General features: G+C 40.2%; 1 protein-coding gene across 6 annotated transcripts in view; it reads right to left on the bottom strand.

Moving 5' to 3' along the window:
- ESCO1 (establishment of sister chromatid cohesion N-acetyltransferase 1) overlaps positions 1-16,416 on the bottom strand; it is a 77,796-nt gene that overhangs the window by 29,065 nt on the left and 32,315 nt on the right. For all 6 annotated transcript variants that reach the window (XR_005234826.2, XM_007974480.3, XM_007974478.3 and 3 more), the window contains 4 exons: positions 15,968-16,082; positions 14,145-14,205; positions 12,000-12,114; positions 7,723-7,854 (listed from right to left, as the gene is read on the bottom strand). Coding sequence is in view for 5 of the 6 variants with exons in the window: in XM_007974480.3 (XP_007972671.2) it covers positions 7,723-7,854; positions 12,000-12,114; positions 14,145-14,205; positions 15,968-16,082 (423 nt within the window). In the remaining variant the exon portion in view is untranslated. The remainder of the gene's footprint in view (positions 1-7,722; positions 7,855-11,999; positions 12,115-14,144; positions 14,206-15,967; positions 16,083-16,416) is intronic.

The raw sequence follows: 16,416 nt of genomic DNA, 5'->3' as shown, positions 1-16,416 counted from the left end.
GCTGGAAGAAAATACTTACAAAATAAATATGTGATTTAAAAACTGTTAACCTGGTTGGGCACGGGGCTCACGTCTGTAATCCCAGCACTTTGGAAAGCTGAGGCAGGCGGATCACCTGAGGTCAGGAGTTCGAGACCAGCCTGACCAACATGGAGAAACCCTGTCTCTACTAAAAATACAAAATTAGCTAGGCATGGTGGCGAATGCTGGCAATCCCAGCTACTTGGGAATCTGAGGCAGGAGAATCGCTTGAACCCGAGAGGCGGAGGTTGCAGTGAGCTGAGATTGCACCATTGCACTCCAGCCTGGGCAACAAGAATGAAACTCTATCTCAAAAAACAAACAAACAAAAACACAAACACACACACACAAAACTGTTACCCAAAATACCCAAAGAACTCTTAAAACTCAATAAGAGCCTGATTAAAAAATTAAAATTAAAATAAATAAAATAAAAAAATGGGCAAAAGATTTCACCTAAGAAGATATACAAATGGAAAATAAGCACATGAAAAATATTCCGTATCATATATTAATAGGAAATGCAAATTAAAACAGTAACATACCACTACAAGCCTATTAGAAAGGCCAAAACCCAGAACACTGATAACACCAAATGCTGGTGAGGATATGAAGCAAGGCAAACTCTCATTAACTGTTGGTAGAAATGCAAAATAATACAGCAACTTTGGAGGAGAGCCTGGCAGTTTCTTACAAAACTAAACACACTCTTACCATACGATCCAGCAATCAAGCTTCTTGGTATTTACCATCAAGGGCTGAAAACATGTCCTCACAAAAACCTGTACACAGCAGCTTTATTCATAATTGCCAGACTTTGAAGCAACCGAGATATCCTGCAGTAGGTGAATGGATAAACTATGATACAGCCAGACAACGGAATATCACACAGAGCTAAAAAGAAATGGGCTTTCAAAGCCATAAAAAGACATGGGAGCCCAGCTCAGGGGCTCATGCCTGTAATCCCAACAATTTGGGAGCCCGAGGCAGGTGGATCACTTGAGGTCAGGAGTTCAAGACCAGCCTGGCCAACATGGTGAAACTCCATCTCTACTAAAAAAAATTTAAAAATTAGGCCGGGCGTGGTGGCTCAAACCTGGAATCCCAGCACTTTGGGAGGCTGAGGGGGCAGATCATTTGAGGTCAGAAGTTCAAAACTAGCCTGGCCAACATGGTGAAACCCTGTGTCTACAAAAAATACAAAAATTAGCCAGGAGTGGTGGTGCACAACTGCAGTCACAGCTACTTAGGAGGCTGAGGCAGAGAACTGCTTGAATCCGAGAGGTGAAGGTTGCAGTGAGCAGAGATCACGCCACTGCACTCCAGTCTGGGGGACAGGAGTAAGACTCCATCTCAAAAAAATAAATAAAATAAAATAAAAAATAAAAAATTAGCCGGATGTGGTGGCACACGCCTGTAGTCCCAGTTACTCGGGAGGTTGAGCAGGAGAACTACTTGAACCTGGGAAATGGAGGTTGCAGGGAGCAGAGATCACGCCACTGCACTCCAGCCTGTATGACAGAGCAAGACTTCATCTCAAACTAACTAACTTACTAAATAAAGACATGGGAAACGTTTAAGTGCATATTACTAAGTGAAAAAAGCCCATCAGAAAAGGCTACATGGTGTATTATTCCAACTCTGACATTCTAGAAAAGGTAAAACTACGGAGACATTAAAAAGACCAGTGGTTGGCAGGGGTTAAGGTAGGAAGAAGGGGTAAATAAGCAAAGCAGAATTTTTAGCACAGTGGAACTATTCTGCATGATACCATAATGGTAAATACATGTCATTATACATTTCTCAAAACCCACAGAATATACGAGAAAATCCTAATATGAAATACATACTCTGGGAAATAATGATGTGTCAATGTAGGTTCATAAATTATAACAAATGTACCACTATGATAAGAGATGTTGACAGTGAGGGAGTCTGTACATCTGTGGAATTAAGGAGTACTTGAGAACTCTCTGTACTATCTGCTCAATTTTGTTGTGGATCGAAAACAGGTCTAGGCCAGGCGTGGTGGCTCACGCCCACAGTCTCAGCATCCTGGGCAACAAAACCAAACCCCATCTCTACAAAAAACTTAAAAATTAGCCAGGTGTGGTGGCACTCGCCTGTACTGCCAGCTACTCAGGAGGGTGAGGCAGGAAGATCGCCTGAGCCCAGGAGGTTGAGGCTGCAGTGAGCCATGATTGTGCCCCTGCACTACACCCTAGGTGACAGAGCAAGACACTGTCCCAAAAGGAAAAAGAAAAATTAGCCAGGCCTGGTGGCCTGTGCCTATAGTCCTAGCTACACAGGAGGCTGAGACAGGAAGATTCAGCCCAGGAGTTTGAGGTTACAATGAGCTATGATAGCACCACTGCATTCCAGCCTGGGCAACACAGCAAAACCCTGTCTCAAAAAAATGAAACAGGCCGGGCGCGGTGGCTCACGCCTGTAATCCCAGCACTTTGGGAGGCCGAGGCGGGCGGATCACAAGGTCAGGAGATCGAGACCATGGTGAAACCCCGTCTCTACTAAAAAATAGAAAAAAATTAGCCGGGCGCAGTGGCGGGTGCCTGTAGTCCCAGCTACTCGGAAGGCTGAGGCAGGAGAATGGCGTGAACCCGGGAGGCGGAGCTTGCAGTGAGCCGAGATTGCGCCACTGCACTCCAGCCTGGGTGACAGAGCGAGACTCCGTCTCAAAAAAAAAAAAAAATGAAACAGGCTGGGCGCAGTGGCTCACACCTATAATCCCAGCACTTTGGGAACTCAAGGTGGGCAGATAGCTTGAGCTCAGGAGTTCGAAACCAGTATGGGCAACATGGTGAAATTCTGTCTCTACAAAAAATACAAAAATTAGCCAGGCATGGTGGCACACAACTGTAGTGCCAGATATTCAGGAGGCTGATGTGGGAGGATTGTTGGAGCCCAGGAGTTTGAGGCTGCAGTGAGCTGTAATTGTGCTACTGCACTCCGGCCTGAACAACAGAGTAAGATCCTGATTCAAAATAAAAATAAAATTTAAAAATCAGAAAAAAAAACCTCTAATCCTGCTCTACTACTATTATCTTTTCTCTAATGCCCAGTTTCCTCTTTTTCCTAATCATATTGAAAAGAAATAAAGAAAAAGTATACAGAATTAAATTATATGCACTCAAATTTCACATAAAAAAAAATAAAGGTTAAGCAAGAGTTACTGGATCATGGTTTCCCTAAATCAAAAATTTAATCACACGTAACTTCTTTCCTCAGCTTTCTGTAGCAGCACCATCCAAGAGAACCATCTGTGTGATGATGTAAACATTCTATATATACACCACATAACACAGTAGCATCTAGAAATGTGTGGCTTTTAAGCAATGGATAGTATGACTGAAGAACAGCATTTTTAATTTCATGTAGCCTAGTGGCTACTTCACAGGATAGCACAGCTCTGCAGCCAATCAGAGATCTGTCAACTCTTTCTCTTTTTTTTTTTTCTGGAGACGGAGTCTTGTTCTGTCACCCAGGCTGCAGTACAGTGGTGCGATCTCGGCTCACTGCAATTTCCGCCTCCTGGGCTCAAGCGATTCTCCTGCCTCAGCCTCCTGAGTAGCTGGGATTACAGGTACGAACCACCACACCCGACTAATTTTTGTATTTTTAGTAGTGCTGGGGTTTCACCATGTTGGTCAGGTTGGTCTCGATCTCCTGGTCTCAAGTGATCCACCCACCTCGGCCTCCCAAAGTGTGGGATTACAGGCGTAAGCCACTGTGCCTGGTATTGCCGACTCTTTCTCCAAAGTTTCTCATCAATGTGCTTTCCTATTTCTACCAATGTCATAGTAATTCGGCACTATACACACCTAATATGTATAATACTCTCTATATAAACCATTGAAATGTTAATTATCTCCCTACAATTCATCAAAATATTGTTTTAACGTTATTTAAATTTTTATCATTCAAAATGTTCAAGGTTCTTCAAAATGTAAAAGAACAGAAAGAATAAAGTCCATATAGCATTCAAAATCAAAGTATCACAATTTGACTTGATTGTATTTTTCTAGTCTCATTATCCACAAAAATCCTGATTCAGTAAAAAAGATCTACTCATTATCCCTCACAAAAATGTTAAGCTTTCTCTTGCTTTAGTTGTACTGTTGCTTTAGTTGTACTGTTACCAATCACAGATGACTATGTTCATTTTAAAAGTCAAATCTTAACTCTTTCCTGTCTATGAAACGATTCTGACCACTTCTAAGTTGCAAAGCTAACATATGATTTAGTTAAATATTTAATATTGATTCATTGCTTTAATGGTTACTTAGATCTTTTAGTTTTCATTTCTTTCAGACTTTGTTCCTAAACTTGAAGGGCACAGCCCAGAGAGTAGTGCCCTCCACACATCATTCACTCAGATGTGAATTAATTCAAAGGAGTTAAAAAGGATAATACAGGAAAAAAGGACTGAGTTTTTCTCTGCCAAGAACCTATACATTGTTCTTTAGCATTACTAAAAGCTCAAAATATAGCTGAGTTCCTGATAGGTTTCTGGCAGTTTCCCGGCCTTGCAACGTGGCTCAACACACCAGGGGAGAGAACTCGTGCCTTCTCTTCACATCTTTATGGAACAGTACCTTAGTTCTGGAAGGAAACTGAAGTAGTTTCCTAGGTCTAAAAAAGAGTCCAGTCTCCACTTGAAGCATTAAGAGATTTCTTCCTAAATAGTTTTTTGGGCTTTTTTTTTTTTTTCTGAAACAGGGTCCTGCTCTGTCACACAGACAGTGGTGCAATCTTGGCTCACCTTAACCTCCCGGGCTCAAGTCAACCTCCCAAGCTCAAGTGATCCTCCTGCCTCAGCCCTGCCGAGAAACTGGGACTACAGGCACATGCCACCATGCCCAGCTAACTTTTTTTTGTACAGATGGGGTTTCACGTGTTGCCTCGGCTGCTTCCTAGTTTCTAATAAGTCAAATAAAATTCATTTCCCCAAATGGTGTCAGCCACGCAGATGAGGTAAAATGAAAGAATATGGTAAGAAAAAATTATCTACATTTTAACCTTTTGAAAATAAGATTTTTAGCTATTTCCAATTGTCATCAGATTATTAATCTGCCCGGAAAAAAATTTTACCCAAAGAAAAAGGTATTTATCTTTTTTTTTCTACAGAATGATTAAAATTTTGGCCAGGCACTATATCAATATTAATTAAATATCAATATTTAATTGATAAATCTATTAAATATTAAATAGATTTATCAACAGTAAATAATTATTGAAGTCAAAGGAAATTTTTTTAAAAAAATACAAGTTAAATAACATTACTTCTGACAAGTACAATTCACACTTACAATTCCAACATTTTGGGAGGCCGAGGTGGGTGGATCACCTAAGGTCAGGAGTTTGAGACCAGCCTGACCAACACGGTGAAACCCCATCTCTACTAAACATACAAAAATTAGCTGGGAATGGCAGTGTGCACCTGTAGTCCCAACTACTTGGGAGGTTGAGACAGAAGAACTGCTTGAACCCAGGAGGTGAAGGAGGCAGTGAGCCAAGATCACACCACCGCACTCCAGCCTGGGTGACAGAGCGAGACTCTGTCTCAAAAAAAAAAAAAAAAAAAATTTTAAGTAAAACTAGTTGTTTCTAATTTATTCTATTTTTAGTCTTAAGTAGAACAAAACTTTATTTCCAGTTCCTGATATTGTCCATTTAACATGAATTAACACCAGAGCACCAAATGACTTCTTCTATATACTTCTCACAAACAGACAAACCTAACAGATAAAATTGGCATTAAATAAAATTATATATTTTGTCAAGCATTTGTAAGTACTTAATGTCTATGAAAGGCAAAAAATGAAAAGCCCAATAAATGTTTTAAAGTCACAACCCAAAATCTAGAACTGTGATCACAGCAGAACAACTTTAAGATAGGTACGTTTTATTCTTCTCTCCATACACTATGGAATACCACAATGTTTTGGAAGAGTCTCTTCCTTAGACTGTATGTACACCTACATCTGAAAACAGCAAAAGGTAAGAATATCGACCTTGATAACAGCAAAGGATGGCCAACAGCTAAACTCAATTCCTTCTCTTGAGCTTATTTCAAAAATGAAAAAAAATAACCCAAGGCTCTGTCCCATCAAGGGGGGGTTGGAGGAGGGGTCCGGCTGGGGCAGGAAATAATCTTTCCTAGGTTGCTACATTGCTTTGCAGCTTTGCAAGAGAGCCAGAATTTGTTTGGAAGATGATGACTTCACCTTGTTCCACAAATCTACTTCCCTTGGCATCTTGGAAGAGTAGAGCAGATATTTCCAGATTTATTTATTTACTCTTCCTCTCAGAAATTAAGAATTTTCCTTAAGGTGAAGAATTAAGACTTTGAAATCGAATGTTTTTATAATTTCAGGAAACTAAATGATCACCAGAATTAAATAACGTACACTGAGTAGAATTTACTTGAACTAACTTCCTCTACGAGGTTTGTATATAAAATACACTGAACTATTTTTGTCCTAGAAGTATTCTATAATTTAGCTACCTGATAGAATTATTTTTTTTCACAATGCAAGGATATTAACATAGTCAAATTGAAAAAGTACAAATTTCAAATGATAAAACAATATCTAGCTATAGATATTCTATATCCACGCACCTTATATTTGGTGAAGTGGTAGAAGGGAGTGTGTGGAAAAGTCAGATGAAATAAGAAATATAAAGGATGACCACAGGTAGAGAACTAAAAAAGTAAAAACTCACCCTATCCGGGGTAGTAGGTGGATGAATGAAACAATCAATACAAACCTTTCAACCGAAGGTAAGTATTAATGCAAGCATATGAATTTAACAGAGGCCAATAAAGACCTTTAAATAATCCAGTATCTGGTACCTATATAAAGATTTACATGAAATGAATTGGTGATCTCAGTTCAGATATCCTGGAGGTCTTATTAATGTGAGTGTACAGTACTGAAGGTAACATGTATATAATAAAAAGAGATTCCATTTCAGATATGGGTAAACAGCAATTCAATTAAATTACTATTTTCACAAGATATCTGAAATGGTTCAAAATTGTTTAAAAAAATTTTGCTATTTCCACAAATATTAAATAATACCCATTATGCCTAAAATGCACTTACATTAAAAAATATATTTTGTACTAAAACAGATTTACTCTGTGGGAATTTTGTTTTTTTAGTATACTACAAATTCTGAGGTCTTAATTTTCTAGAATTTTTCTTTTTTAATCTTATAAAGAAAAACCCTCATGATAACAAAGAGAAGATAAAGGAAATCTCCAAACAACCTACTTGGTATAATACCTATCACGATCAATCTCCATATATAAAACTGTGCCAAGAAATATAAATATTAAATAGATTTATCAACAGTAAATAATTATTGAAGTCAAAGGAAATATTTTTAAAAAATACAAGTTAAATAACATTACTTCTGACAAGTACAATCACTACTTCAGAAAAGTAAAATTTAAATTCAAAATCCCACAACATAAACCAGTCAGAATAAATTAGCTGGTTTTTATGTTTGGCTTTGTTTTTAAAAAGCCAGTATACATACTACATGTGCTTTGTACATATTATTGTCTCTTAAAAACATAAATTTTTCAGTGATTTAAATTTGGCAACTCATCTCAGTAAGAGACCGACCTAATTATCTGATTTTTGCATTTTAGAATTCACAAATTCCACTTACCACATATTTTACAGCACTTATAAACTGGTTGTGGAAAAGCAGATGCTGTGTTTCATCTTCTGGATTTGAAGCTGTATACAGCATTCCACAAACATTACAAGAAACTGCTCCAAATCTTTTTTGTCCTGCATCCTATTTATAAAAAACATACAAAAGTTTTTTTCCTCCCAAAAGAATTATTCCAGAACATCAGCCTCTAAGGCTATAGTGTGAGCATAAAGTGAGAATTGTTTAATCTACAATGAATAACATTCAATGTTAATTACTAAAAATTACATGCTAATCTTTGAAATCTGCATGTGATTTTATTAATGTTTCCATTTTAGTAACCTGATCCATAGCACGTAACAATTTTTTAAAAACTGATAAATAGCTTTAACATTACAAACTTAGTCCTAAAGCCCCAAATAGTAAATACTCTATGAATGAGAACTAATATATATTTCATATTTGTAATAATTATACTACTAGCATGTAGAGGAAAAAGTTTTTTTGATACAGGGTCTCATTGTGTCACCCAGACTGGGACTACAGGCATGCGCCACCATGTCTGGCTAATTTTTGTTTGTTTTTGTTTTGAGACAAAGTCCCACTCTGTCACCCAGGCTGGAGTGCAGTGGCACGATCTTAGCTACTGCAACCTCTGCCTCCCAGGTTCAAGCGATTCTCCTGCCTCAGCCTCCCGAGTAGCTGGGATTACAAGAGCGTGCCATTGCACCTGGCTAATTCTTTGTATTTTTAGTAAAGATGGGGTTTCACCATGTTGACCAGGTTGGTCTTGAACTCCTGACCTCAAGTGATCCACCTGCCTCAGCCTCGCCAAGTGCTAGGATTACAGGCATGAGCCACCATGCCTCGCCACCTGGCTAATTTTTATATTTTTTGTAGAGAGAGAATTTTACCATGTTGCCCAGGCTGGTCTAGAACTGAGCTCAAGCGATCCACCTGCCTCAGCCTCCCAAAGTGCTGGGATTACAGGTGTAAGCCACTGCGCCCAGCTAGACTCTTTTTATTTTTATTTTTAATTTGAGACAGAGTCTTGCCCTGCCACCCGAGTAGATAGGATTACAGGCACCCACCACCAAGGCCAGCTAATTTTTGTATCTTTTAATAGAGACCGGGTTTTGCCATGTTGGCCAGGCTGGTCTCCAACTCCTGACATCAGGTGATCCACCTGCCTCGGCCTCCCAAAGTGCTGGGATTACAGGCGTGAGCAACCGCGCCTGACCCACTCAATTTTTTAATGTCTTAAAAGTCTGGGGGACCAGCTGAGTGGCTCAAGCCTGTAATCCCAGCACTTTGGATCACGAGGTCAGGAGTTCAAGACCAGCCTGGCTAACATGGTGAAACTCCATCTCTATCAAAAATACAACAAATAGCCAGGCATGGTGGTGCGTGCCTGTAACCCCAACTACTTGGGAGGCTGAGGCAGGAGAATCACTTGAACCCAGGAAGCAGAGGTTGCAGTCAGCCGAGATCATGCCACTGCATGCCAGCCTGGGTGACAGAGCAAGACTCCATCTCAAAAAACAAAAACAAAAACAAAAAACCACAACAACAACAACAAAGTAAGTCTGTACTCAACAGTTTTTTCCTCTACAATTTTTATTTATATATTTATTTTAGATGGAGTCTCGCTGTCGCCCAGGCTGGAGCACAGTGGCATGCAATCTCGGCTCAGTGCAAGCTCCGCCTCCCAGGTTCATGGCCATTCTCCTGCGCCTGCCACCACACCTGGCTAATTTTTTTGTATTTTTAGTAGAGACGGGGTTTCACTGTGTTAGCCAGGATGGTCTTGATCTCCTGACCTTGTGATCCGCCCACCTCGGTCTCCCAAAGTGCTGGATTACAGGCGTGAGCCATGGCGCCCAGCCCCCCAAAAATTTTAAGACCAGGCGTGGTGGCTCACACCTGTAATCCCTGCACTTTGGGCAGGCAGATCACCTGAGGTCAGGAATTCAAGACCAGCCTGACCAACATGGTAAAATCCCATCTCTACTAAAAATGCAGATGCCAGCCCACAGAACCATAAGCCAAATAAACCTCTAAAAATACAAAAATTAGCCAGACATGGCAGCATGCTTCTATAGTCCCAGCTACTAAGGAGGCTGAGACAGGAGTTGCTTGAACTCAGGAGGCAGAGGTTACAGTGAGCTAAGATTGTGCCACTGCACTCCAGCCTGGGTGACAGAGTGAGACTCCATCTCACAAAAAAAAAAAAAAAAATTAACAATTAGCTGTGTGTAGTGATGTATGTCTTTTAGTCCCAGCTATTCAGCCAGCTGAGGTGAGAGGATCACTTGAGCCTGGGAGGCTGAAGCTGCAGTGAGTTGTGATCATGCCATTGCACTTTAGCCTGGGTGACAGAGCGAGACCCTATCTTTGAGAAAAAAAAAAAATTCTACTGTTTATGCTGACTGTAACTACATTAAATGTTCCTAGTACTCTGGGTGTTTAATTTCTTTATATTCACTCTTTCAAGTTAGATTTTTAATCAATCAAAATATCTCTTTTCCAATTTATCTGCCTGTAATTTAAAATGTAATTTTAAAATAATGTATTCTGCAATACAGATATTTAAAATCATTTTATACGTTAAGTTCCATGTTACTATTTTTTTTTTTTTTTTGAGATGGAGTATCGCTCTTGTTGCCCAGGCTGGAGTGCAATGGCGCGATCTCAGCTTACCGCAACCGCAACCTCCACCTCCCGAGTTCAAGGGATTCTCCTTTCTCAGCTTTCCAAGTAGCTGGGATTACAGGAATGTGTTGTTATGCCTGGCTAATTTTGTATTTTTAGTAGAGATGGGCTTTCTCCATGTTGGTCAGGCTGGTCTCGAACTACTGACCTCACATGATCCGCCCGCCTCAGCCTCCCAAAAGTGCTGGGATTACAGGCATGAGTCACTGCGCCCAGACAAATTCTATGTTATTTTAACATTTAAATCAACTACTGTAAGAAAGTAGTGATCAAATGACAAATCTAAGAAAGTAACAGATGTAAAATAAAGTATCATAATTTGTTAGGAAACTAGAAGTATGAAAACAACTATTGTTAGAAGACAGAGTCACTATTTAAGAAGGAGGTTGTAATAACACCAGGAATATTTTTCTTCTTCTTCTTTTTTTTTTTTTTGAGACGGAGTCTCGCTCTGTCACCCAGGCTGGAGTGCAGTGGCCGGATCTCAGCTCATTGCAAGCTGCACCTCCCGGGTTTACGCCATTCTCCTGCCTCAGCCTCCCAAGTAGCTGGGACTACAGGTGCCCGCCACCTCGCCCAGCTAGTTTTTTGTATTTTTTAGCAGAGATGGGGTTTCACCGTGTTAGCCAGGATGGTCTCGATCTCCTGACCTCGTGATCCGCCTGTCTCGGCCTCCCAAAGTGCTGGGATTATAGGCTTGAGCCACCGCGCCCGGCCACCAGGAATATTTTTCTGAGACACAATCTCGCTCTGTTGCCCAGGCTGGAGTGCAAGGGCACGATCTCAGCTCACTGCAACCTCCACCTGCCAGGTTCATGCAACTCTCCTGCCTCAGATTCCCAAGTAGCTGGGATTACAGGAGTCTGCCATCACGCCTGGCTAATTTTTGTATTTTTAGTAGAGACAGGGTTTCACCATGTTGGCCAGGCTGGTCTCAAACTCCCGACCTCAGGTGATCCACCCGCCTCGGCCTCCCAAAGTACTGGGATTATAGGTGTGAGCCACTGCGCCTGGTATGGGAATATTTTTCATAATAAAATTTATTATGACAAAAAGGCTCTTTGGCAAAAGTGAATGTATTTATTCTTTAAAACCTTGCATAAATACAATGCTGCTATGATTTTGACAAGATTTGATTTGTCTCCACCAAAATTTATGGGGAAATTTGATCTACAATGTGCCAGTGTTTGGAGGTTGGGCTTAGTGAGATGTGCTTGAGTCATGGAGGTGAATCCCACACAAACAGGCAAATGCCCTCGGATGCCCTCCTGCTGGGATGAACAGGGTTAAAAAAAAAAAAAAAAAAAAAAAAGAGGCTAGTTTCCTTGGTTTCTCTCTCTTGCTTCCTCCCTTACCACGTGGCCTCTCTGCACATGCGCTCACTTCCTTTAGGCATTCATCCGTAAGTTGAAGCAATCTGAGACCCTCAACAGATGCAGATGCCAGCCCATAGAACCCTAAGCCAAATAAACCTCTTTTCTATAAAAATTACCAACCTCAGATATCGTATTACAGCAACACGAAATATACTAAGATGGTTCTAACAATTCACCAAAATGAACAAGTTGTATACTTACTATAATCAACTGTTTTTCATCAGTTTTCTCTGCTTCTTTTAGTTTCAAGTCCTTTGGAATTGTTATCTCCAAATGGGAATTACACTTAGGCAAAGAATGATTTCGTGGAGTCTCCCTTAAAAAAATAAAATAAAATTACTAAATGTTACAGATCCAAGTCATTTCAAATCATTGGAGGAGAAAAAATAACTTATTTTCTACACAACACTGATAAATTTCAACTTCAAGAGAGGGAGAAAAACCTTTTAAAAATCAAGGGGTTGGCCGGGCGCGGTGGCTCAAGCCTGTAATCCCAGCACTTTGGGAGGCCGAGACAGGCGGATCACGAGGTCAGCCATCCTAGCTAACACGGTGAAACCCCATCTCTACTAAAAAAATACAAAAACACTAGCCGGGCGTGGTGGCGGGCGCCTGTAGTCCCAGCTACTTGGGAGGCTGAGGCAGGAGAATGGCGTGAACCCGGGAGGGGGAGCTTGCAGTAAGCTGAGATTCGGCCACTGCACTCCAGCCTGGGCGACAGAGTGAGACTCTGTCTCAAAAAAAAAAAAAAAAAAAATCAAGGGGCAAGCCTGGCACGGTGGCTCATGCCTCTAATCCCAGCACTTTGGGAGGCCGAGGCAGGCAGACTGCCTGAGCTCAGGAGTTCGCGACCAGCCTGGGCAACACGGTGAAATCCCATCTGTACTTAAAAAAAAAAAAAAAAAATCCGGGTGTGGCAGTGTGCACCTGTAGTCCCAGCTACTCGGGAGGCTGAGGCAGAAGAATTGCTTGAACCCAGGAGGCTGAGGTTGCAGTGAGCCAAGATCACGCCACTGCACTCCAGCCTGGCGACAGAGCGAGACTGTCTCAAAAAATAAAAATAAAAAATAAAAAGGGGGAAAGAAAACTTCTAATTTTCAGTAAAAAAACAAAAACTGTAACACTTACCAAAGTCTGAATATGCTTTTAAGTTTTATAGTTTCAGCTATCTAAGTCATTCCAATTTGTACTAAATACCATTTGCTGTTAATCCGAAAGGCAAAATAAGTCAGATCTATTTAATTCTGACATTAAAAAGAAAACAAAAAGCTTTTAATCTTACTTAAAATACGCTTACATGTTGCTAATACCCAGTATTTCTAGAACTCTAGGGAAAAGGGCATTCTCAAACACTATTGAGACAGGCCCAATCACTTTGGAGGAAAGTCTGGCAATGAGATACAGACACACAAGTAAGCAAAGATATACGTATTTATCACAGGATTTATCTTTTTTTTTTTTTTTTTTTTTTTTGAGACGGAGTCTCGCTCTGTCGCCCAGGCTGGAGTGCAGTGGCCGGATCTCAGCTCACTGCAAGCTCCGCCTCCCGGGTTTACGCCATTCTCCTGCCTCAGCCTCCCGAGTAGCTGGGACTACAGGCGCCCGCCACCTTGCCCGGCTAGTTTTTTGGTATTTTTTAGTAGAGACGGGGTTTCACCGTATTAGCCAGGATAGTCTCGATCTCCTGACCTCGTGATCCGCCCGTCTCAGCCTCCCAAAGTGCTGGGATTACAGGCTTGAGCCACCGTGCCCGGCAGGATTTATCTTTTCTGGATAGAAATGAAACAGAAATATCCAAAATGTTCATAAAGTACAGAACTGTTAAACCACAGTAAAGTCACACAATGAAATTTAATGCAGAATTTAGAAGAATAAGGTAGCTGCCAGATACTGTGGCTCACACCTATAATCCCAGAGAATTGAGAGGCTGAGGTGGGAGAATTACTTGAGGCCAGGAGTTCAAGACCAGCCTGAGCAGTATAGCAAGACCTTGTCTCTAAAGAAAATAATTTTTAAAAAATTATCCAGGTATGGTGCCACATATAGTCCTAGCTACATGGGAGGCTGGGGCAGAAGGATCACTTGAGCCCAGGAGTTCAAGGCTGCAGTGACTGTGCCATTGCACTCCAACTACAAAAAAAAAAAAAAAAAAAAAAAAAAATGAGGTAGTAAGGTAGAAAAAATGTCCATAGTAAACAGTGTGTATAGGTGTACAAAAAGTTGTAACGAAAAGAGAATCTGTAGGTAAACTGAGGGTTACTAGCAAAACTTTTTAGGGAAGAATCCCCTAAACTCAAAACTTGTAAGTTAAAATCCTTAAGCTCTAAAATTTAATTAATACCTTACCTGTTATCACTGCTTTTAGATGTCTGGTTATTGAGAATATTCTGCTGTTGGGGAGCTGAACCTGTAATTTAATCAAAAAGGTGGGTTATGTATTGAGTTTTATATTAGTTTTCCATCTAATGGATAAAATCATTATAAAGAAAAAAAAACCTTCAATGCATTAAATGACTTATTTTTAATAAAGACCATCTGAGAAAATTAGAACCTCCTTCCTAGATACTATTCTTCAGACAAAAGGCAGAAAGGCTGTCCCATACTCAGACTACAAAGCTGCAAAGAGATGTAATGGTAGATTAGTTTGCCTCTAATTTAACTAACAATTATTAGGACCGAATAATAATGAAATTGTTTCAATGCCTGCATAATTATACAATCCCTAAGTAGAAATAAATGAAAACATTTTCTTGCTTAAAAAAAAAAGACGCCGGGCACAGTGGCTCACATCTGTAATCCCAGCACTTTGGGAGGGCAAGGCAGGCAGATCACCTGAGGTCAGGAGTTCGAGACCAGTCTGCCCAACATGGGGAAACCCTGTCTCTACTAAAGATACAAAATAAGCTGGGCGTGGTGATGTGTGCCTGTAATCCCAGCTGCATGGGAGGTTGAGGCAGGAAAACTGCTCGAACCTGGGAGGCAGAGATTGCAGTGAGCCAAGATCACGCCACCGCACTCCAGCCTGGGAGACAGAGTGAGACTTCGCCTCAGGAAAAAAAAAAAAAAAAAAAGATGGTCTCTGGAATTTTAGTCAAAATAATAAATAAAGGCAATAAGCAATCCATTTTATTTTCTAATGAATAAATGCATTTCTCATATTTATATTACATTCTCTCTTCCCCAACTCAGAGAAAAAGTTAAATCATGTCAGTAATTATCCAAACTCAACATTTTGCTTCATATATACCTTTCCTTTAACAGAGAAACAATAGGACTTAAGAGATTTATTTTCTATACCCTCTGCTGTCTCATCCAATATAAGTGAGCAAATCCTCACCCAACAGTTCAAATTATTATTATTTTTTTTTAGTTTTTTGTTTTTGAGACAGTCTCGCTCCGTCACCCAGGGTGGAATGCAGTGGTGCAATCTTGGCTCACCTTTGCCTCCCAAGTTCAAGCAATTCTCCTGACTCAGCCTCTCAAATAGCTGAGATTCCAGGCATGCACCACCACGCCTGGTTAATATTTTTTGTATTTTTAGTAAACAGAGACGGAGGTCTCACCACATTGGCCAGGCTGGTCTTGAACTCCAGGTCTTAAGTGATCTGCCCACCTCGGCCTCCCAAAGTGCTGAGATTACAGGTGTGAGCCACCACGCCCACCCCCAAATAATGTATTATAAAAAAGAGTTCACAAGGTTCCAAAACTAAGGCTTTTATACAAGTGGACAATTTGCAGCATTTATTAAATCCTTAGTTTAGACACAGGATCATTCAGATGGAAAACTAAGTAAATAAGGGTTAAAGATAAGAACCTGAAATGGTAGAGCACAAATAATAAAATACTTAAGAAATAAGCTGCTACCACTATTTTATGCAATTCATTAAGGAATACTTCTCAAGAAAGTGAGTCACAAATAAAAGTTAACTTTAAAAAACAAAAGAACTTTGGTAGGGAGTCAAAGGGTAGTACTTAGGTACTTTAAACAAACCAATCAACAGAAGCAATTCTGAAACAATGGGTGATAGTCATGATAATCACATATATGAAAAACATAGCAATGGTTAAAAAGAATGTCACAACCCTATTTGGTATATAACATTTTCTGTAATACTGACAAAAACGTCACTGAAGACTATGAAATCCAAATCATATTTCCAAAGTATTACCTGGAAATTTATTCTCTCCTGTATCAATTTTTGCTTGACTGAGCAGAGTTGAAACAGCAGTAACATTTTCCACTGGACTGTTTTCTAGCTTGGATTCCAAACATTGGCTGAAATTCTGAACACACATAATTCAAAATTTTTACATCAACTTTGGGTTTTATCTAAATACACTTTCAGTAAATTTCAGCATACTAAAAAAATTTAAGATACTTTTTATTTGGAGTAATTCATATAGACATGAAGTCTCCCCATGATCTTGCTACAAGCTACCCTCTCAGCATCAGAGCCCATTATTACCCTTCATGCTAAATTTTAAAACAAGGTACAGCAGTGCATGCCTGTTGTCCCAGCTACTAAGAGGGCTCACTAAAAGGGGAGGATCACTTAAGCCCAGGGGTTTGAAGCCAGCCTGGACAACATAGTGAGACCTTATCTCAAAAAAAGGAAAT

This window comes from Chlorocebus sabaeus, chromosome 18 (genome assembly GCF_047675955.1).
Source record: "Chlorocebus sabaeus isolate Y175 chromosome 18, mChlSab1.0.hap1, whole genome shotgun sequence".
Taxonomy (NCBI): Eukaryota; Metazoa; Chordata; class Mammalia; order Primates; family Cercopithecidae; genus Chlorocebus; species Chlorocebus sabaeus.
Note: the sequence above shows the minus strand (reverse complement) of the source record. Positions and strands in the feature narration are given on the sequence as shown.